General features: G+C 44.5%; 1 protein-coding gene across 1 annotated transcript in view; it reads left to right on the top strand.

Annotated features, from left to right (window-relative positions):
• The window catches only part of GPRIN2 (G protein regulated inducer of neurite outgrowth 2), a 99,297-nt gene extending 76,213 nt beyond the window's left edge, over positions 1-23,084 (top strand). Inside the window, exon 2 of the mRNA XM_073574919.1 lies at positions 20,967-23,084. Coding sequence (XP_073431020.1) covers positions 20,989-22,791 — 1,803 coding nt within the window. The 5' untranslated portion in view covers positions 20,967-20,988 and the 3' untranslated portion in view covers positions 22,792-23,084. The remainder of the gene's footprint in view (positions 1-20,966) is intronic.
• Positions 23,085-24,052: the final 968 nt, after the last annotated feature.

Here is a 24,052-nt window from a genome sequence, read left to right as displayed (position 1 = left end):
AAACTATTTCTTGCTTTGAAGCCTAACTCCTCAGGGAGCTCGGTGCAGCAGGTTAAAATTGTCATTTCTCTGCTGCGCGGCAATCCCCAGGACTGGGCCTTTTCTCTGACACCTGGAGATCCTATTCTGGCTAATGTAGATGCGTTTTTTCAAGCCCTGGGGTTATTGTATGATGAGCCTAATGCTATTGATCAAGCTGGGAAAACCTTATTGGCATTAAAACAGGGTCAAGATGCTGCTGAGTTATCCTGTCAAATTCCGAAAGTGGGCGGTCCTTACTAAATGGAATGATGATGCCCTAGCAGCTCTCTTTCGGAAAGGTCTGGCAGAATCTGTAGAGGATGTTATGGTGGGATTCCCTGTCCCTTCTAGAAACATAGTAACATAGTTTTGAAGGCTGAAGGAAGACCTTATGTCCATCTAGTTCAGCCTATTTTTAGAGCAGCAGTTCTGCATTGTTGATCCTGGGGAAGCAAAAAACCCACAGAGTTGAAGCCAATTTTCTCCATAGGGAAAAAAATTCCTTCCCGACTCCTAAGCTGGGTCAACCATCTACCTATAATATTATGTTATTTGTAACCTTCTATACAGTTACTCACAAGAAAAGCATCCATTCCTTTCTTAAAGTCTGGTCTTGACAACTCTATGTCGTTGGCCATTCAAGTTGATTCACGTTTACGAGAACGTAAAACTATGCGAGAGGCGGTGCCGCCTTTCGAACAAACCTCTGAACCCATGCAATGTGATAGGGTTTTGTCTAGGGCGCAACGTCAAGAGTTTAGAAGGCGTAATAAGTTATGCTTCTTTTGTGGAGATGCTTCTCATGCTATTTCTATAGACTTGGCACACACCAAAAAGATTCTGATGCAGAAAGGTGGTTTTAATGAATTGCAGTACATACATACAGACGTTTCGGTCTAGGACCTTCATCAATGTACAATAAGTTGTACTGTGAGCTCTTAGTGACTGGGCTTTAAGGGAGAAACCAATACTGCAAGGAGGCACCTGCGGCCGTCCCACGTGGTTCTATATAACAAGTGGACGCAGTATCCACCACGAATCCAAGGGTGCACCGCGGTGGATACTGCATCCACTTGTTATATAGAACCACGTGGGACAGCCGCAGGTGCCTCCTTGCAGTATTGGGGCCCATGTTGTCTGCATTCTCCGTGGCCCCTCTGGCTGAGACATATTCTGTGACCACCCGGAGACAAGCTCGAGCTGCGGAGGCGGAATCACACTCAGAGGAGGCCCAGGTAAGACATCTCAGCCTTACACATATTCCCATAGCCAGACACATTTCTTGGGCCACCCCAGATGAATTTAAGAGGGAGTTACTTGAGGATCCTTCATTAGAGGGATATCGTGGGAAGGCACAGGAGGGGAGAGGGGTACTGGAAGGGGAACAGTTTGTATGGAAGCAGGGACTCCTCTACCGGATCACAGAGCAGCACCACACAGGGACGGGCCCCACTATAAAACGACAGCTGGTAGTTCCCAAGAAGTATAGGCAGGAGCTACTGCGAATCTCTCATGACATACCCTTAGCCGGGCACTTCAGCGTCAGTCGCACCAGGCATCGTCTGACACAAAACTTCTTTTGGCCGGGGGTAACCTATGATGCTCGTCAGTACTGCCAGACCTGTGACAGTTGCCAGCGCATTGGCAAGAGGTGGGATCGATGCAAGGGCAAATTACGCCCCCTCCCCATTGTGGAGGAACCATTTAGCCGAGTAACTGTCGATCTGATAGGGCCGTTAGCCAAACCCAGTCCGTCCGGGAAAAAGTATATATTGACAGTGGTAGATTATTCCACATGGTATCCAGAGGCGGTTGCGTTACCTAACATACTGGCAGAGACGGTGGCGGCCGCCCTGCTCCAGGTGTTCTCACGGGTTGGATTTCCCCGGGAGATTATCTCGGACCAGGGTACCCAGTTTACAGCAGAGGTGACCAACCAACTGTGGAAGCTGTGTGGCGTAAAGTCCATTAGAAGCGCCCTGTACCACCCGCAAACCAATGGGTTGTGTGAACGCTTTAATGGGACATTAAAACAGCTCATTGGGACTTTTACCAGGACATACAGGGATTGGGAGAAATTCTTGCCACACCTCCTGTTTGCCTATCGGGAGGTGCCCCAAGAATCCACGGGGTTCTCCCCGTTCAAGCTGGTATACGGGAGACGGGTAAGGGGACCCCTAGACTTAGTGCTGGAACACTGGGAATGGGAGGGCCTCATAGAAGGGGTACCTATTGTACCCTATGTGCTGGAATTCCGGGACCGCCTACAGGATCTGACTCAGGCTGTACGTGAGAACATGCAGGCGACCCAGCGGCGCCAGCGCGTATGGTACGATCGGAGGGCCAGAGAGCGCACTTTGGAAATAGGACAGAAGGTCCTGGTGTTAGAGCCCACTAAGCAGAATAAGTTTCAAGCTGCATGGCAGGGGCCCTACCAGATAGTGGGGAAAATAGCCGACACAACCTATAATGTCGCCGATTGTGACGACCCCAGGGTTATCCGCATGTTCCACGTGAATATGCTGAAGCCCTACCGGGAGTGCCCTGAAGAGGTATTGGCCATCTGTGCACCTGAAGCAGAGGATTTAGCCGGACTTCCCTTGCCGGATGTCTTAGGGGAAAGGACTCAGTCTAAAACATGGGACCAGGTACACTTGGGTGAAGACCTAGGCCCCCGGGAGAGACAGCAGGCGGAGGAGTTGTTGAAGCAGGGACAGAGGATGTTTTCGGGGAGACCAGGGTACACTCGCCTGGCACAACACAAGGATGAGACCCAGGATCAGACCCCCTGCGACAAAACCCCTTCCGCGTCCCTGAGTCTGTACGAGAGGGGATGCGACAAGAGATACAAGAGATGCTGCGTTTAGGGGTCATTGAAGAGTCAGATAGTCCCTGGGCATCCCCCGTAGTGTTAGTGCCCAAGAAGGATGGGACTACACGGTTTTGTGTAGACTATCGTAGGCTCAATGAGAAAACAGTGACGGATGCATACCCCATGCCGCGTGTGGATGAGTTGTTAGACCGGCTGGCGGGGGCAAAGTATTTGACCACCATCGATCTATGTAAAGGCTACTGGCAGATTCCCCTTAGTCCTGACGCTATTCCCAAGTCGGCATTTGTCACCCCGTTCGGCTTATTCCAGTTTCGAGTTATGCCATTCGGGATGAAGAATGCCCCGGCGACCTTCCAAAGGCTGGCTGACCGGCTTCTGAATGGTCTCCAGGACTATGCTTGTGCCTACCTGGATGACATCGCCATCTACAGTGCGACATGGGAAGAGCATCTAAATCACCTAGAGACAGTATTGGACAGGATCCACCAGGCCGGAATCACCCTGAACCCAAACAAGTGTCACGTGGGCAAAGCAGAGGTTCAGTATTTAGGGCATTGGGTGGGAAGTGGGAAACAGTGACCAGAACCAGCCAAGATTGAGGCCATAGCCAAGTGGCCCATCCCACGCACTAAAACCCAGGTCATGGCGTTTCTAGGGACAGCGGGGTATTACAGGAAATTCTTTCCCAATTACAGCAGCGTAGCCAAGCCCCTCACTGATCTGACCCGTAAGAGCCAACCCCGCAAGGTAACCTGGACCTCAGAGTGTGAGGAAGCCTTCCGCCAACTAAAGGACGCCCTCACCAATACCCCTGTATTGGCCGCCCCCGATCCAACTAAACGTTTTCTTGTTCACACAGACGCTTCTATGTTTGGATTGGGGGCAGTACTGAGCCAAGTCGGGCCGGTCGGCCAAGAACATCCGGTAGCTTACCTGAGTCGGAAACTACTGCCCCGTGGAGTAAGCTATGCAGCCATCGAGAAGGAGTGCCTGACGGTAGTATGGGCACTCAAGAAGTTGCAACCATATTTGTATGGACGACAGTTTTCCCTCCTAACGGGCCATAATCCCCTAGTCTGGCTTAATCGGGTCTCCGGAGACAACGCCAGATTGCTGCGGTGGAGTTTAGCCCTACAACCTCTGGACTTCACCATCCACCATAGACCCGGCAAACAAAACGGTAACGCCGATGGGCTAAGTCGACAAACGGAACTTGTACCAACCCCATAAACTTCAGTCATCCACAAACCGATCCGTTGAGGATCAGACTGTGTATGCCGATCGCGTCGCTGAAAAGGGGGAGCCGTGTTACATGCTACAGAACCACTCAGCACCCAGAATATGTTGTGCAGTTATATGTATAATAGGTTCCATGTGAGATGCGTGTCCATAATGCATCAGTTCACAGGCTGCGCCCCTGGGCAGAGGGGACACGATATTCTCCTTTTGTCCTCCCTCCCCCCACCTTTGTAAATCCCACAGTAAACATTGGCAGGCTCCGGCCACCTGCGGCTTTTGTAATGCATGTCTGGCCTGCCGCATTTCTATTGGCCGGCCTTCTGTATCTGTGTGATATATTCTGTGTCCTGTGAGTAAAGTGTTGTCAAACTGGAAATACATGGAGAAGCAGTGATCTTTTATATGCGCCCGTGTAACCAAGGAATTCCAGCCAGCGTCATTCATTCAGACTCCAGCCAACGCAGAGCGGACCTCCGAAAACACGGGGTGGTACTAAAAGAGGTACCCCAGCTTGGTAGACCCCGTTACACCTTGATCTGCTCCTTGTCCACATTTTCCGCTAAGGCATTTGTGAATTCAGGAGCAGTTTTGAATCTGATGGATTTTGACTTCGCTAAGCGTTGTAGTTTTCCTATGGTACCCCTGCAGACCCCAATTCCTTTGAGGGGTATTGATGCTACCCCTTTGGCGGAGAATAAACCCCAGTTTTGGACCCAGTTGATTATGCGGGTCGCCCCGGACCACCAAGAGAATTGTACATTTTTGGTGTTGCACAATTTACATGATATTATTTTACTAGGTTTACCGTGGTTGCAGACCCATAATCCTGGTTTGGATTGGAAATCTGTGTCTGTGGTGAGTTGGAGTTGTCAATGTGCTCTTGGTGACACTCCTGTTTTCTCCACCTCTCCCCAGTCTCAAGATGTTCCTGACTATTTGGCTGATTTTTCTGATGTATTTAGTGAGAGTAAGTCTGTGTCTTTGCCTCCTCATAGTAGTTATGATTTCGCAATTGAGTTGATGCCCGGGTGTAAATTTCCCAAAGGTCGGCTTTTCAACTTATCGGTACCTGAACATGATGCTATGCGATCTTATATCAAGGAGTCAATAGAGAAGGGTCATATAAGACCATCTTCTTCACCTTTAGGTGCTGGGGGGTTTTTTGTGGCCAAGAAAGATGACTCATTAAGGCCATGTATTGACTATCGCTCCCTTAATAAGATCTCTGTTAAATATCAGTACCCGTTGCCCCTGATTTCTGATTTATTTTCCCAGGGTCAAAAGTGCTTGTTGGTTTACCAAACTTGACCTTAGGAGGTGTATAATCTTATTCGCATCAAGTACGGGGATGAATGGAAGATGGCTTTTAATACTCCGGAGGGACATTTTGAGTACCTGGTGATGCCTTTTGGGCTCACTTATGCCTCTTCCGTCTTCCAGTCTTTTATGAACGATATTTTCCGGGACTTTGTGGATACGTTTTTGATCATTTATATGGATGATATTTTGATTTTTTCCAGTGATTGGGATTCTCATGTGGAACATGTTCAGACTGTGTTCGGGATCTTGAGAGAAAATACTCTGTATGTTAAGGGATCGAAATGTCTCTTTGGTATACAGAGGATTTCGTTTTTGGGATTCATTTTTCCCCGTCTGCTATTGAAATGGACCCGGCCAAGGTACAGGCCATCTATGATTGGGTTCAGCCCACTGCTTTGAAGACTCTTCAGAAGTTTTTGGGTTTTTCTGATTTCTATCGTAAATTTATACTGCAAGTAATTTTTCTGGTATTGTTAAACCACTGACGGATTTGACTAAAAAAGGCGCTGATGTGGTTAATTTGGCTCCAGAGGCAATTTTGGCGTTTCAGGAGCTTAAGCGGAGATTCACTTCTGCTCTGGTTCTGCGGCAACCTGATGTTTCACTCCGATTTCAGGTGGAGGTAGATGCTTCTGAGATTGGTGCAGGAGCCGTTTTGTCTCAAAGGGATCCGGTAACCTCTAAGATGAATCCCTGTGCCTTCTTTTCTCGAAAATTTTCCCCATCTGAACGTAACTATGACGTGGGGAATCGGGAGTTGTTGGCCATGAAGTGGGCATTTGAAGAGTGGAGACATTGGTTGGAGGGAGCTAGACATCAAGTTGTGGTCCTTACCGACCACAAGAACTTGATTTATCTTGAATCAGCCAAGCGCTTGAATCCTAGACAAGCTAGGTGGGCCTTGTCTTTCATGCGTTTTAATTTTGTGGTCACCTTTCTTCCTGGCACTAAGAATGTTAAGGAGGACACCCTTTCTAGGAGTTTCTTTGCGGATTCTCTCGATGTGACCGAGCCTACTACCATTCTAGGTGAGGGTGTGGTTCTTTCCGCCATTTCACCAGATTTGAAACTTGCCCTGGTGGAATTTCAGGAGGACAAACCCGAACGATGCCCTGTGGGGAAATTGTATGTCCCTGACGAGTGGAGGAAAAGAGTGATGGCTGAAATTCATTGCTCCATGCTGGCTGGTCATCTGGGTATTTTTGGTACCAGAGATTTGGTGAGTCAGTCTTTTTGGTGGCCTGCCTTATCTCGTGATGTCAGTAATTTTGTGCAGTCCTGTGGGACTTGTTCCAGGTTCAAGTCCTGTTCTCATTCTAGTGGTTTGTTGATGCCCCTGCCGGTGCCCAGCTGGCCATGGACCCATATTTCAATGGATTTTATTCTGATCTCCCTGTCTCTCAGAGAATGACTGTTATCTGGGTGATTTGTGATAGATTTTCCAAGATGGTCCATCGTGTACCACTCCCGAAGTTGCCATCTTCTTCTGAGTTGGTGCCCCTGTTTTTACAACAGGTGGTTCGTTTGCACGGGATTCCTGAGAACATTGTGTCAGACAGAGGAGTCCAGTTTGTTTCCAGATTTTGGAGGGCCTTTTGTTCTAAACTGGGAATTCAGTTTTCTTTCTCCTCTGCATTTCATCCTCAGACCAATGGACAAACTGAGAGAACAAACCAGACTTTGGAATCCTATTTGAGATGTTTCATATCTGCTGATCAGGATGACTGGATCTCATTTCTGCCATTGGCCAAATTCGCTCTAAACAATAGAGCTAGTTCCGCCACTTTGATGTCTCCGTTTTCTGTAATTTTGGTTTTCATCCTCAATTTTCTTCGGAGCAGATGGAGGCTTCTGCTTGCCCAAGTGTGGATTCTGTGGTGGACAGAATGCAGCAGATTTGGGACCAAGTAGTGGACAAGTTGTCCCACTCTCAGGAAAAGGCCCAACGGTTTTCCAACCGGCATAGGACCTTTGGTCCCCGGTTCAAAGTGGGTGATATGGTTTGGTTGTCCTCAAAAAATATTCCAATGAAGGTTGCGTCTCCAAAATTCAAGCCAAGGTTCATTGGACCTTATAAGATTTTGGAAATCCTTAACCCCGTTTCTTTCCATTTGGCTCTTCCAGGTACGTTCAAGATTCATAATGTTTTTTCACAAATCATTCTTGAAAAGGTTTGTGGAACCAGTAGTTACTGTGGCGGCGCCCCCTGACCCTGTATTGGTTGAGGGTAATTTGGAGTATGAGGTAGAGAAAATATTGGACTCTCGTCTGGCTAGACGGAGACTCCAGTACTTGGTCAAGTGGAAAGGTTATGGCAAGGAGGATAATTCTTGGATCTCTGCTTCCGATATTCATGCCGAGAGATTGGTTCGTCCTTTTCACCAGGCCCATCCTGATTGGCCTGGTGGTGTGGATGAGGGTTCGGTGACCCCTCCTCAAGGGGGGGTACTGTTGTGAACTGTCTTAATCCAACTTATGAGGCAAGGCTCCCTCTGGTGGATACTGCTGGTAGTGGAGCTGGTCAACATGATGTTAACCAAACAGCTGCAGAAGATAATTGAAGGAGTGGGGGTAGTGACTGGGACTACATAAGTGAGCAGACTTCTCTCAATGGCTGCCGGTGATACTCCTTTCTTTGCTAATTGAGGATTTCTGTCTCCTGCCTGATCCTGCATTTTTCAGCTCAGCGTCATTTGCTAAACCCTTTGCATCTGAGTTTGCCTTGCTGTCAGGGGTCAGCTTGCTCCCCCAGGGGCTGCTGGCTCCTGCCCTGTATTTTTGTATCTTGTGTTTGTTTGCTCAGTCCCCTACTGTATTAGCCTGTTGCTAGCCGCCAGTTCACACCTGAGTGCTGATATAGTGGGGGCGAGGTTTGTGCAAACCTCAGTATTTTTGTACATCAGTCGTGTTGGAATTGTTAGGGTTTTTGCATGATTGCAGACAGTGCCTTTTCTGTCCTGTCCTATCTAGTCAGTGTGGGCCCCATCATTTGCTCAGTCTATTTTCTGTCTGTGTTTGTGCTTCATCTTGTCTCACTGACAATATATGTTTGGGGGCTGTCTATTCCTTTGGGGATCTGCTCCAGGGCAGTTTAGATTTCACCTTTCTGTCTTTAGGCGTAGTTAGTCCTCCGGCAGTGAGGAAGCATCTAGGGCAACGTAAGAACGGTCCACGGCTACTGCTAGTTGTGATGTTAAGATCAGGAGTCTGCAATCTGCTGAGCGACCAACCTCTCTGGTGTTCTGGTGGCATAGCCTATTGCGCTCTCCTCCTCGGTGATCCATTCATAACAGGGGAGGCTGTGTTATATACTATGGGGGGCTGAACTATATTCTATGGGGGGCTATATTATATACTATGGGGAGGTGGGCTGTATTATATTCTATGGGGGCTACATTATATTTTATGGGGGGCTGTATTAGATTTTATGAGGGAGGATTGCATCATACTCTTTGATGGGGCTACATTATATTCTATGGGGAGGTGGGCTGTATTATATGCTATTCAGGGCTACATTATATTCTATGGGGGGCTGTATTATATTTATATTCTTTGAGGGGTGATTGCATCATATTCTATGAGGGGGCTAAATTATACTATATGAGGGGGGCTGCATTATATTCAATGGGGGGTTACATTATACTCTGTGGGGTGGTTGCATTATACTCTGTGGGGTGGCTGCATTATAATCTGTGGGGTGGCTGCATTATGTTCTATATGGTGGCTGCATTATACTATATGTTGGCTGCATTATACTGTATTGAGGACTATGGGGAATACATTATACTATATGAAGAACTATGGGGTGCATTATACTATGGGAAGGGAATTGTACTACATGGATGGCTATGGTGGTGCGTTATACTATATGGAGGACTATGAGGAGTGTATTATACTATATGGAGGACTGAGGAGTGTATTATACTATATGGAGGACTATGGAGAGTGTTTTATACTATATGGAGGACTGAGGGGTGTATTATACTATATGGAGGACTATGGGGCATATTATATTGTATGGAGGACTATGGAGTGTGCATTTTACAACATGAAGGACTGTGGTGTGCATTATAATATATGGAGGACTATGAGGTGCATTATACTAAACAAGCAAAATGCTGCATATTCATCGAATGATTGGATTGTTTATGCCGGAACAAAAATCATTGTTCTCAGCAGCACATCGATGGTGTAAACTGTAGATGTGCTGTTGATAACATTATCATGAGGACAGATTGATCTAATAGTGATTGTTCTGTCCCATCATTGTTTCTCAGACAGTGGAAAGAGGCTGGGGAGCAAGCCTTGAACGATTTCAGTATTGTCGATCACACTCATTTAGCGTCCTGAACTCAGTGAATGTAAATACAAACGAAATGCTTCGGTGTGATGTGCAATATGTTAGCATTTTGGGCCCCATTTTAAACTTTGCCTAGGGCCAAATACCAGCCCTGCTCATTATAGAGACAGAAAGAGAGACAGACTGTGCTTCCAGGGAGTCTGTGGGCAGGTTTTATATTCTTGATCTAAGCCAGAGAAACCAAGGAAATACCTGCCCACAGGCCAACACCGAAGCACAAACATGTTCCTCATCATAGAGACAGACTGTTTGTGCTTTGGGGCGGGCCTGTGAGCAGGTATTTCCTTGGTTTCTCTACCTTAGAACAGGAAGATATGATCTACCTTCAGTCCCGCTCCGAAGCACGAGAATCTCATCACCTGGAAACTTCTGACACGGGTTACACAAGAACCACCAGACGGATTTCATCACCCCAATTTTTTCTGGATATTCTTTGGGTGTTATTTTTTTAACAATTTGACTATGAGGATAGTAATGAGGGTGCCTTGTAGATGCTTCTCCATTACTAAGCTCAGGGCTTGATGTCACCTGACAAAGGTGACATCAACCCTAACACCATCACCCCACTTGCCCCTCCACCATGGCAAGTGGGAAGAGTGAGGCTAAGTGTCAGATGTGTGCATCTTATGGATGTGTTATTTCTGGGGCGGATGAGAGCTGATGTTTTTATTCTGGGACAGGGCCAATATCCCTGGCCCCTTCCTAGGCTATTAATATGAGCCCACAGCTGTCTGCCTAGCTTTGGCTGTTTATTAATTATAGGGGGATTCTACGTCATTTTTTGGGGGTCCCTTATTTTAATAACCAGTAAAGGCTTAGTATACAGCTATGAGCTGGTATGAATAGCTTGGGAAGCTACATAGGTGTTACCCCATTCCCAGGCTATAAACATCTGCGTGCAGCTGTCCGCTTTCCCTCTGTTGGTTAATAAAATTTTGGGGAACCCCACATCATTTTTTTTTTCAGAAAATAATTTATTTATTAATAAAATACATGTACAGTAAGCTTCACAGGCCAAGCAATGATTATTTATCTCAGTCACATATTTATATCTATCTATCTGTATCTATCTAACATATATATATAGAGAGAGTATGTAGAATATTTCCTTGGAAAACTATGTGTAAACGAGATATTTAAAAGCTCATGTTAAAATCACATTGCAATCGGATCGCATTCGCATATAAATTGCATGTCATAAGGATGCTCCATGGAAAAAAAATCGCATTGTACGCTCAAGAAAATCGCATCCCACACACATCCCACTTTTCTGGACCAATATCGGACCTTTTTTCTTACAGTGATGGGTATAAGCACTCACTCCAGTATCCTGACTCTAACATTGTCCTTGTCACCAAATGCCAGCTACCCTCCAACAGTCTGGGAAGGGCTCTGTAAAGCCCCCTTTCTTATCAGGAGTGGGTGAAGAATATCCTGGCCCTTTTGACTTGCCTAGCAGTGGTGGCTTGCCCTAAGTGCATCTGTGCACATTTGCTGGACCGGTGCAAGTCGCTGAAGAGTAGATTAACTCCATCACATAACAGTATTTACCGTATATACTCAAGTATAAGTTGACCCGAGTATAAGCCGAGGCCCCTAATTTTGCCACGGAAAACTGGGTAAGCTTATTGACTCGAGTATAAGCCGGGTATGCATTGTCCCCTCATCCCTGTCCTGCTCTGTGTGGCTCTCCCCCCTCCCAGTATGCATGATTTGGCTCCCCTGTCCCATCCTTCTATGTATGGCTCAGCTCCCTGTCATCCCCCGTGCTCTCCGTCCTCCTCAGTGCTCCCCCGTCCCTGTCCCATCCTTCTATGTGTGGCTCAGCTCCCTGTCTTCCCAAGTGCTTTCCGTCCTCCTCAGTGCTCCCCCGTCCCTGTCCCATCCTTCTATGTGTGGCTCAGCTCCCTGTCTTCCCCCGTGCTCTCCGTCCTCAGTGCTCCCCCGTCCCTGTCCCATCCTTCTATGTGTGGCTCAGCTCCCTGTCTTCCCCCGTGCTCTCCGTCCTCAGTGCTCCCCTGTCCCTGTCCCATCCTTCTATGTGTGGCTCAGCTCCCTGTCTTCCCCTGTGCTGCCCGTCCTCCTCAGTGCACCTCCATCCTCCTCAGTGCTCCCCCCGTCCTCCTCTGTGCTCCCCCATCCTGCTCCATACTCCTACGTGCTTCCCCTTCCTGCTCCGTGCTACCCCATCCTCCTCTGTGCTCCCCTCGTCCTCCTCTGTGCTCCCATCCTGCTCCATGCTCCTCCGTGCTCCCCCATCCTGCTCCGTGCTCCCTCATCCTCCTCAGTGCCCCCCCGTCCTCCTCTGTGCTCCCCCATCCTGCTACGTGCGCCTCAATCCTCCTCTGTGCTCCCTCCATCCTTCTCCGTGCTCCTCTGTGCTCCCCATCCTGCTCCATGCTCCCCGTCTTCCCCTGTCCTTTTCTGTGCTCCCCCATCCTCCATGCTCCCCCCATCCTCCTCCGTCATACTCACCGTCCTGTTCCATCGCTGAAAGTCCCTGCATCCTCTGTTGTCTCAGGGCTTGCAGCTTCTTCCTGTGTTGAGCGGTCCCGTGGTACTGCTCATTAAGGTAATGACTATAGACGCCACGCCTATGGGAGTGTGGAGTTGCATTCATATTCATTACCTTAATGAGCGGTACTACGTGACCGCTCAACACAGGAAGAAGCTGCCAGCCCTGGGACAATGGTGGATGCAGGGATTTTCAGCGATGGCACAGGAGGGTGAGTATGATGTCTCAGCCACCGGCTCCTGCCGCTGCTCCCCCTCCCCCACTGGTTTCTGCACAATGAAGTATTCTTTAATTTTTATATGAATAAAACTATCACCATTGTGAAATCATGCAATTTCCTTGTCAAGGTTCCCTGGCTTTCAGTTTGGAGCCATATGGCAGTAACACTTGTGTGATGGAGTAGTTCTTCCATCACTGTTTTGCAATGTTTTAGGCAACTCTCCTTTTTCCAGTGCGTGCACTCAGGCTTCCTGTGCATATGAAATACTTTCCCTACGTGACAAACTTTCACCACTAAATACACCAGAGTATTACAAATTACTGAAACTTTTACAGTACAAACACTAGATATTGGCAGATATCACACACATAATCAATTGTGCTACAATGTTTTTTCATTATATTATCTAGAACTATCAAAACATTTTTATCAGAACATTTCTATCTTATGGAATTCACAGTGGGGGTCCAAGGAGAAAGCCTACCTAAAACCCTGAAACACTGTTCAAGTGTTCCGTATTATTACATGGGTCATGTGGTATAATGTTCCTAATATGTAACATTTCACAGTTCCTGTTTTCAAGAAACCACTGGAGCCATAGGCGGCGGAGGACACGACTTGGGGATCGGTGGACCTTTACTCCTGCAGCTTTTTTTTGGTATAGTGGTATAGATTTTAAGCAAGAGTGATGTTGCTTTCAGAGTAAAGGGGGTTTTACACATAGCGATATCGCTAGCAATATTGCTATAATGTCACCGATTTTGTGACGTTATAGCGATATCGCTAGCGATATCACTATGTGTGATACTTACCTCCGACCGGCTCCCCCGCTGTCCATCGCTGATCGTGCGAGATCGCGCAGCTCCATTTCTCGTCGGGCGCTTCCTGCTGGGCTTACTGTGGCGCCGACAAGTGATGCGAGGATGCTGGCGGGAGGATGTCAGGATCGCCGAGTCTGAAAGGTAAGTATCCATACGCTAGATCGCTGCTGCATCGCTGTGAGATCTGCCTTTGTGACAGCTCACTAGCGATCATTTAGCGATGCACCAGCGATCCTGACCGGGTCGTATCGTGGTCGGGATCGCTGGTGCATCACTAAATGTAAAAGGGCCTTAAGAAGCACAGTGTGTCTGTACCTGGTGGGTTACTGTGAGGAGGGTGGGGCTTATATAGAACAGGAAATCTGTCTCTCTCCCTCTTTCAACACAGGATGAACAGGAGGAAGCATGTCTGCAGTTTCAGGGAGTATAATACTGGGGTTATCACCTCACATGACAGATGATAGGAGCACATTCACCTCAGACATCATGTACCAGTGTAGTATTAGCTCCTACATTATGTATGGGATCAATATTACCTCAGCAATTCATGTAGCTGCCATGTCCCTCATGTGCATGCTACATTTTCCTCACAGACTGTGAGACTACTTCTGTGTGACCTCCCTGCAGACATGTTTGATATACTACTCTGCATTCACCTCAGACATTGTGTAGTGTGTACTAGGGTAGTATCAGCTCCTACATAATAACAATAATCTTTATTTTGATATAGCGCTAACATATTCCGCAGCGCTTTACAGTTTGCACACATTATCATCACTGTCCCCAATGGGGCTCACAATCTAAATTCCCTATCAGTATGTCTACATCAAATCTGGGATCAAGATTACCTCAGAAATTCATTTAGCTGCCATGTTCCCTCACTTATTGCAGAAGCAGCTTTTGTGTGTCCTCCCTGCAGACATTTCTGATATACCACATTACTGCTGTATTATACAGAGTCTTCATGAGTTCTGGGTTTATGTATGATAGGACAGAGCAGGGACACATGCAGTGTCTGCCATTACTATGGTGGAGCTGGGCAGTCACATGTATTAGAGACAATGGTGAGAGGGGAGGAGTTGGGGTATTGTATATGTATGATGGTAAGGGGCTGCACTTCATGTCAGTGCACTGTATACTGACCCTGCTGTGTGCTGATTATCGCCCCTTCCCAGTTATGGAGTCTGATGATTTGTATGTGACCTCATCTCTGTTACTCACTGTGAGGCTGGGTGTGCAGATCCTGTGTAACCAGGTAACTTACTATATGTGGTATATGTGTAAAGGCTCTATTCCTGTGCTGTGTACTTAACCTGTACCACAGGTCTGTATACATGATATCACTCCTCACTCTGCTATATAGGGATCATGCTGGGTATTGACATCCTGTGTCTCCAGGTCATTTTCCTGGCTGTACATATAATCTGGACATGACTTCCAGCTTAGTGCTTAATTTCTGTAGCTATTGCTGCCTTTAGTCCTCTTATGTTACATGCTGTCCTACCGGATATATCCATCCTGTTTCTGTATATTGTCTTCCTCGTATGATGCATGATCAGAGTATACCCACCAAGAGCTTATTTTATATTACCTAAGATGGTGGATAGCACAGGCCTGAATGGATTATGTTTTATCATGTGTAAAATAAATAATTGTGGAGTAACTCGGCACATTTGAGTGTGCACTAATAACTCAGCACATGGCGGGCAGTGAGTGGGCACTCTTAGTGTCATGCTGCACATTGCTCTGGAAAACACATCATGGGCCCAGTTTTCAGCCCTGTCTCTCCTCTATTGTAAGTGTATGTAGTAGAGTGACTGACTGGGATACAGAACTTGCAGTTTTCTGCTCACACACCTATGGCTGCAGGCAGCTTATATTAGACCTACATATTTCTTACCATTTATGTGCAGCTGGTGATTAGAGTCTGTAACTGCTGTAGAGGAGCAGGCGGCTTCTCATTTATTGTTACAGCATATAACACAGCATTGCCCATCTCTGTCTATTTCAGGACCTGGGATATTTTCCATTATTAACCTGTTGTATACCTTGGTTGTAAACCTGCATGGTTTCACCGTCACTTATCCCACATCTTGTGCGGTTGGAGGGGTCCTTGAAGTTGGTTAAATATGGTCTGGGGGATCCATTGGGATATGGTTTCCTCCTTTTGGAATTTAATATGGTTCTGGATCTGGTGAAAGGTGGAGGGGAGTTTCGGCAAGGGTTTGTCGGATCCCCAGGAAATTCAAGTGAACATTGGAACCCTTGCAATTATGGTGCTCCCGAGCCAGTGGGGTAACGGCTGGGAGTAATTGTTGGTACATTTTATGTTCACTTTATGTTTGGAAATCACCAGATTTTGGGAGCTTCAAGGACTCCTACCAGTGTGTTAATATTATTTATGCTTTGATGTTTTATTGTATGTTTGTTTTAATAAAGGCGTGAATAATAATTAAAAAAAAAAAAGGGATTGGTGTATACCCACCAAGTACTTATTTTATGTTACATAAGATGGCGGATAACACAGGCCTGAGTGGATTACCTGGAGCCTGGTGGTTGGGGGGGTCCTTGAAGTTGGTTAGAAATTGGTCTGGGGGATCCATTGGGATATGGATTCCTCTTTTTGGAAGTTGATATGGTTCTGGACCTGGTGAAAGGTGGAGGGGAGTTTTGGCAAGGGTTTGTCGGATCCCCAGGAAATTCAAGTGAACATTGGAACCCTTGTGGTTATGGTGCTCCCGAGCTAGTGGGGTAACGGCTGGGAGTAATTGTTGGTACATTTTATGTTTGGTAATCACCAGATTTGGGAGCTTCAAGGACTCCCCCCAGCGTGTTAATGTTATTTGTGCTTTGATGTTTATTTTATGTTTATTTTAATAAGAACATGAATTAAAAATTTAAAAAACAAAAAAAAAAGTTATTTGTTTTTCTTTTAGTGGGTCCTTGAAGTTATTTATAAATTGGTCAGTAGGGGTAACCATATTAAGTATGGACCTCTGGTTTGGGGGGGTGTTCATCACAGTATGACACCCCCTGGGTTTGGAAGGGTAACCATTTCAGGTATGGCACCCTGGTTTTGAGGGGTAATCATTTCAGGCATGGCCCCCTGATGAGGAGGGTAACCATCTCGTGTATGGCCCCCTGGTGTGGAGGAGGTAAGCATCTCGGGTATGGCCCCCTGGTATGGAGGGGTGACCATCACGGTATGGCCCCCTGGTCTCCAAAAGCATTTATATTTTATAGGACCCTGTTAGGGTAAAGTCCCTGGGGTCATGGCAATCATATTTTGCATGCCTACAGAATAAATTGGCTCCTCTGAGCCAGGAACAGTGGCTGGAGGGGAGAAGAGAACAAGGCAGGCATGCTTTTCAATGCAATCTATAGCTTCAAGGACCCTCTCTCTTTTTTCATGTGACTTGAGAATGCCGAGGCAAGGTTTTTGACTTTATATTGACCAAACCATGTTTCTTTCCATGTTTCTTTCAAGGTTGTCGTCTGGACAATGCAGTTATCTCGTGCATGAAACTGAAGAGCAATATACCTAATCTGTGTGCCCTTAAGTCAGTGGGAGTGACTAAGGGTAAAGTAATCAAGTGCATTAACATAAAGGGCAATATGCCTATTCCCGATGCCCTTGAGCTGGTGGGAGCGGCTAAGGGTATAATCTAGTAAATTAACACAAAGGGCAGTGTGCCTACTCCTGGTGCCCTTGAGCCAGTGGGAGCGGCTAAGGGTAAAGTAATCAAGTGCATTAACACGAAGGGCAATATGCCTATTCCCAATGCCTTTGACCCAGTTGGAGAGGTCAACAGTAAATGTTATCAAGTGCATGAAAAACAATTAACAATGGCGTGGCAGGGTTATTAATAATGCCTTTGTAGACTTTTTCTGCTTTAGGTTTATTTAAATTACTATTTCCAGATATTCTGAACGTTATTTTATGGTCGGTTATAATGTTGATGTTATATTGTGTATAGTTTTTAATTACTCCCTATTTATAATATCTTTCTATTGATATTTTCATCACTTTTCGGGTAGTGATAGTAAGTGGGTTTAAGAAATTTTACTGCACAGCTACTGTAAATAATGGTGGTTTCCAGAACTAAAATCTGTGAATTGGTGAATTATTAGTGCTGGCTACAATACATGCAGTATAATAGTTTTTTGAGGCATGACAGATGTCATTATACAGGTATTCAGATTGTAGCTATGACCTTAATTATGGTTTACTTTCCACATTCCCCATTATGGGATCCTCATTGCAGGATGTTTAGCAACTGTTATTTTGCTGTAGTTACCGTATTATCGATCATAACTTGGTAGCATGGCATTGATAAAATTAATCTGTCGGAGCTCTGGAATTTTATTTTTATTTTTTATTACTTGTGTGCACAGTCTTTCCACAGCATGTAGAAATGGTTGATGGCTTTATTAGGCATGGTTGATGGGGGTCGAGTCCATTTAAGGTGTCAAATGGCCTCTCTGGTGGCGGTTTAGGAGTCAGGTGGAAGTTGCAGACAAGTTAAGGTGGACTCATTTTAACTAATAGAGGATGTAAAACCTCATGGTGGTGAACAGGCTCGGCTTTGGTGGCCAGCCTCATGGACATTGTAATGGTAACGTCAATCAGGGGCGGGCACAGTGGTTAAGCACAGGAGTGAGGATAATAGGGTCATTGGTGCCCTGAAAGTTTACTGGCTCTGCTTGAATGGCAAGCCAGTGCGTGCCACCCCTTTATGGCTGTCTGTCCTGGTTCTGTATGTCAGACACTGGGGATATCACAGTACTTGTGAATCCCAATGTACTAGCACTTCACCTGACTCATACTGCGATTGTTTTAATCCTGTGATTTAAATAAAGCTGTGGCCATTTTGACAACCAAAATAATGTGTTGTGTATTTATTCTAGTGCATAGGTTTACTGTAGTTATGGTGGTTTTAAGATGGAGTAGGGGTCCGTCCCATATCCATAAGTCAAGAAACCACTGGAGCCATAGGCGGAGGAGGACATGACTTGGGGATGGGTGGACCTTTACTCCTGCAGCTTTTTTTGGTATAGTGGTATAGATTTTAAGCAAGAGTGATGTTGCTTTCAGAGTAAGAAGCACAGTATGTTTGTGCCTGGGGGGTTACTGTGAGGAGGGTGGGGCTTATATAGAACAGGAAATCTGTCTCTCTCCCGCTTTCTTGCACTGGATGAGCAGGAGGAAGCATTTCCCGCCCTCCCGCCCCTGTTTATAATCATTGTCCTAAAACGTTTTAATTATTGCTTGTATGATGAATGCTTTATTGTATTTTTGAAATTACCATTGTATATTTTGTTCCAGGTTCAATTTTATCATGGCTATAAAGAGTTAACAGCATTAACCTTCTAAGCCCAAGGGAAGGGCCATCCTTCAGCCATGGTTCCTTAGAGGTTTCCTCCACAGGGGGTTTTTCCTCTCCTGAGCACTGTAGGATGACTCTTTGTGAGTCGGAGGTTTTCCAAGTTAGTTCCCTTAATGCTTTTGCAGGGACTTCTAGTTTATAAGTTTGCTAAAGTGATTTATTAAAAAAAGGGTGTCAAATGTGAATTTATGACCCGTCACAGCTTTGCGGTTTAGGAGTCAGGTGGAAGTTGCAGACAAGTTAAGGTGGACTCATTTTAACTAATAGAGGATGTAAAACCTCATGGTGGTGAACAGGCTCGGCTTTGGTGGCCAGCCTCAAGGACGTTGTAATGGTAACATCAATCAGGGGCGGGCACAGTGGTTAAGCACAGGAGTGAGGATAATAGGGTCATTGGTGCCCTGAAAGTTTACTGCCTCTGCTTGAATGGCAAGCCAGTGCGTGCCGCCCCTTTATGGCTGTCTGTCCTGGTTCTGTATGTCAGACAGCTGGGGATATCACAGTATTTGTGAATCCCAATGTACTAGCACTTCACCTGACTCCTACTGTAATTGTTTTAATCCTGTGATTTAAATAAAGCTGTGGCCATTTTGACAACCAAAATAATGTGTTGTGTATTTATTCTAGTGCCTAGGTTTACTGTAGTTATAGTGGTTTTAAGATGGAGTAGGGGTCCATCCCATATCCAAAAGTCATGTTATCTGCAATATGAATTAGGAGCGTCTTAAAGAGTAACCGATGTTTCAGTTTTTACATGAATCTATTGTACAAGTGAAGATCTGAACTCAGGTAAGATCTGAACTGAGGCATGAGACCGTTGCTGCTCATAAAATTCCATTCCAACCCTAGGCTCAAAATTGAACATGCATTTTACAAAAAAAGTCACAGGTACAAGTGCATTCCATGAAAACCACGGATCGCACTAATACACGAAAATCGGACGTCTGAATGAGGCCTCAATAGATCATAACAAAAAATAATCAAGTAGCATTTTATATCTTAATAATGATATCTTGAGATGATGGGGTACAAATTTATAGCAAAACAAATGTTTGTCTACCCAGCAAAAAAAATAAAAACCTACAAATACTGTATAAAGTCACACAGAAGTAACCAAACACTTTGTAATCTGACTTGTCACCCTCACCTTTAGTATAGTTAGGATCTTTTATCTTGGTATTTGTGCATTTTATGAAAGTACAGTAATTAATTTGCTATTTTTCAATGCCTAGCAACAGAAGATATACCAAGTGGGTTGTAGTTCTCCAAAATAATTAGTTGGCTTAATCAGATTATTCTGCTTATCAAATGCAACTTTCTCTTCATGTTCCAGAAAATTAAATAGGTCACATCTTATGTCACAAGACAATGGACAATGTGGATAAGCAAAATTGTTGCTTTCATAAAAAGAATTAATGAGAGCAACTGACTTAGGATCAGTCTTACAGGCCAACGGAAGCTTAGCCAAAAATAGTATGCATTAATTCTATATCTCTCCTTGTAATCCTTCTTGCTAGCTCCAAACACAGCACTGCAAACCAAGAGCTAAATGCTGCCTGCAAATACTATTCTGTGTCTTGTTTAAACTAATGATTACAATGGCTCTTAAGTTATATTAAATGTCTCATTTCCAAGAAATTTTAGTATTTAAGAAGCAAAACAGGTTTCCAAAAATGATTTGTGAAACTCTGGTTAGGACCCACTTTGCATATTTGACTATTTAAAAAACTATATGACTCTGTACTACAGAACAAATCCTCAAAAATAATTAAAATACAAGAAGGAAAAATCTATATTAAGATGGCATTGGAGCTCTGGGTTTGAATGCAACCAAAAGCAACATCTTTATGGCATGGTTATATTCTCTCCCCATTTACATGGGTTTCCTTTAGGTTCTCTGGTTAACCCTGGAACACCAAAACATATTGAAAGGGCCAATTTAATTGGATTCCAGGAAACTAGACCATGATCCTCATAATGGACAGTGAATAATGTGAGTTAAGGCAAAACTATTGATTATATATAGGCAACAGGATACAGCAAGCAGAGGAGTGTAAGGTTTCAGAACATTTCAATTTGAGTAGATGACAATCTCCATTTGAGGATGCATTTGTATTTGTGATGCATTGTGAGGTACAAGTTAAGGACAGTGCTCGTTAAAGCATATCGTGGTTTTTAATCACCTTGTTTATTGCAACTGATGTTAACATTAATTAAAAATGTATTCATGATTTCATCTTTTTCATGCAGGTGCTGAAGTCCTCCATTTATCATGTCAAGCAGGGACCATAACTTCTCTTCCCAAACTTGCCAAGAAATAGTTCATGTATTTTGCCAAAAGAAGACCAACTGTGGCTGCCATTTCCTCTCCAAAAGCTCATCTGCCCTAGCCAACACTGAGAGTTCACAAAGTAAACCAGAGATTCATAAAAGCCTTAATAACATTACTTATGTGGCCAAGTGTAATGAGAACAGCGTGATTCAGAATTCACATAGTTCTCAGTGGTCTTTAAGCATGGATGGTTCTCCTAATCTTAATCCTGAAAAATCTGATTGCAACCATTTTTCTGTCAGTGACTTTGAAGAAAAAATGCATCCCAAAATTCACTATCTCTCAGATGATTCATCCTTAGCAACAGCAGAGCAAGAGATCAAAAAGATCTTCGCCAGATACAAGGTCTCTGAAAATATTTCCTTACTCGACCATTCACAAACTTCTATGTGTAAAGTTGATAGCATGGATAATCTTAACTCACCGGGCCTGATAGTCCAGAAGAGTTTTTCAGATTACTCCTGTGGAAGCAGGACCTCTGTGCCTCATTCCATAAGGGGAAATAACACAATCAGTGCTGCATATTCCAATCTCTCTGCTTCCAGCAGCATTTCTGGGTCTGGCAGTGATGGCACCTGTACACTTAGCAATTTTACCCAAGACTCTGGGATAGATTATTCTCCATCAAATCTGCAAAACAACTTGACTGATGTATATTCTGACATGGAGCCAAATATTCCATTGAGTCATTTGGATAGCAGTACAATTCAGCACAACATTAGTGTACATACAGTGCTAGGTGCCTATCAACATGGAGTGTTTGGCCATAAAGATCCTCGAAACGTGCTACCATCTAATGAGTATATGTGTTGTCAGCCATACTATAATATTTCAAGTGTTATGTCTTGTGATGACATCTCAGAAAGTAAGCTGCCACCACTAGCTATGATTATTCATGATAGCTGTTCTGTTCATTGCAGCAAGGAATATGAACCATTGCTAAAAGTAGATGACGCAACTGCTGCCTGTTGCCACTCCTTGCCCATATCATCTATTCAGTACTCATCCAGACAGGAACATTCACTTGTTGAACCAGTCTTAGGGCATACTGTATCACAGTTCTGTTCTCAATTACCAGCCCCTGATAAATTTTTATTTCCAAAGCTAGTATCGTCAGTTAGTGAATCTGGACTGGAAACTAAAAAGCTACTTCGATGTGGCCGGTTTGCTTTTCCACCACCTCCTGTTTCCATGGGGGAAAATAATTTGCTCACTTACAATAGAAATACCAGTGATTTACTTCTTAAAACAGTAGAAACACCATTAGATATCTTGGAAATACCAGACTCAGATGCAAAGACAAAAGATACTTGGACAATGACATCTAAAGACTATTTATCAGTAGACAAGAAAAGTTCCCTCAAAGATGCAGAAGTACAAACTGTGATTGTCATGGAAAGCAAAGCAGTCTCAACCACTTCATTTGTTCATAGCAGTAGCCATTTATTTCCAGACATTGGTTTAGGAATTAACCTACACTGTCCTCAATCACCAGTGCGAGAAGTCAGATGGGATAATGAAGGTATGACATGGGAAGTTTATGGAGCTGCAGTAGACCCTGAGGTTCTTGGGTTAGCTATCCAGAAACATTTAGAGATCCAGATAGAGCAGAACACACAGCCGTCAGAACAATCAGGAGAAAATGAACAATCAAATAAAGAGAAAAGAAGGTCTATCAGAACTGTTATGCAATCTTTGAGACAGTCCAACTGTTGTGTATGCACCACCGCCATGTCTGATTGACATTACAGATCGTAAAATAATAACATTAATTTCAAGTATATATTATTTTCTGTACAATGGCCCTGCTACTTATTACTTGAAATACCTGACATGAAGTGGGAATTACTCTTGTCTATTTTTAGATTTTGCATCATTTAGGATCTACAGACTCCATATAAGGCCAGGTTTCCACAAGCAGTTTTGGTGCAGTTTTTGATGCAGTTCCTGGAGCCTAATGGACACAGGCCCTTAGAATATTGTATATTAGTGGACAAATGCTTTGGAGCTTCTTTGTTCAGATTTGTTACATATGGACACTTATGTGGGCTCAGATATAAAAAAAAAAAAAAAAATGTTTATTCTGTTCTGAAGCTCAATAGAGTTCCAGTGTACCTCTATGTAAGTACTATTATGGCTCCATTCGAACCGGAATCATAATAAAGTAGTATTCATCATTGCTAAAACTATATTCAAGTATTGGGGTAGATTTACTTATTCTGGCTAATATACAGTTGTGGCCAAAAGTATTGACACCCCTGCAATTTTGTCAGATAATACTCAGTTTCTTCCTGAAAATGATTGCAATCACAAATTCTTTGGTATTATTATCTTCTTAAATGAAAAAAACACAAAAGAGAATGAAGCAACAAGCAAAACATTGACCATTTCACACAAAACTCCAAAAATGGGCCAGACAAAAGTATTGGCACCCTCAGCTTAATACTTGGTTGTGCAACCTTTAGCCAAAATAACTGCGACCAACCGCTTCCGGTAACCATCAATGAGTTTCTTACAATGCTCTGCTGGAATTTTAGACCATTCTTCTTTGGCAAACTGCTCCAGGTCCCTGATATTAGAAGGGTGCCTTCTCCAAACTGCCATTTTTAGATCTCTCCACAGGTGTTCTATGGGATTCAGGTCTGGACTCATTGCTGGCCACCTTAGAAGTCTCCAGTGCTTTCTCTCAAACCATTTTCTAGTGCTTTTTGAAGTGTGTTTTGGGTCATTGTCCTGCTGAAAGACCCATGACCTCTGAGGGAGACCCAGCTTTCTCACACTGGGCCCTACATTATGCTGCAAAATTTGTTGGTAGTCTTCAGACTTCATAATGCCATGCATACGGTCAAGCAGTCCAGTGCCAGAGGCAGCAATGCAACCCCAAAACATCAGGGAACCTCCGCCATGTTTGACTGTAGGGACCGTGTTCTTTTCTTTGAATGCCTCTTTTTTTCTCCTGTAAACTCTATGTTGATGCCTTTGCCCAAAAAGCTCTACTTTTGTC

Source organism: Dendrobates tinctorius, unplaced genomic scaffold (assembly GCF_039654945.1).
Source record: "Dendrobates tinctorius isolate UK_male_01 unplaced genomic scaffold, ASM3965494v1 ptg000040l, whole genome shotgun sequence".
Taxonomy (NCBI): Eukaryota; Metazoa; Chordata; class Amphibia; order Anura; family Dendrobatidae; genus Dendrobates; species Dendrobates tinctorius.
Note: the sequence above shows the minus strand (reverse complement) of the source record. Positions and strands in the feature narration are given on the sequence as shown.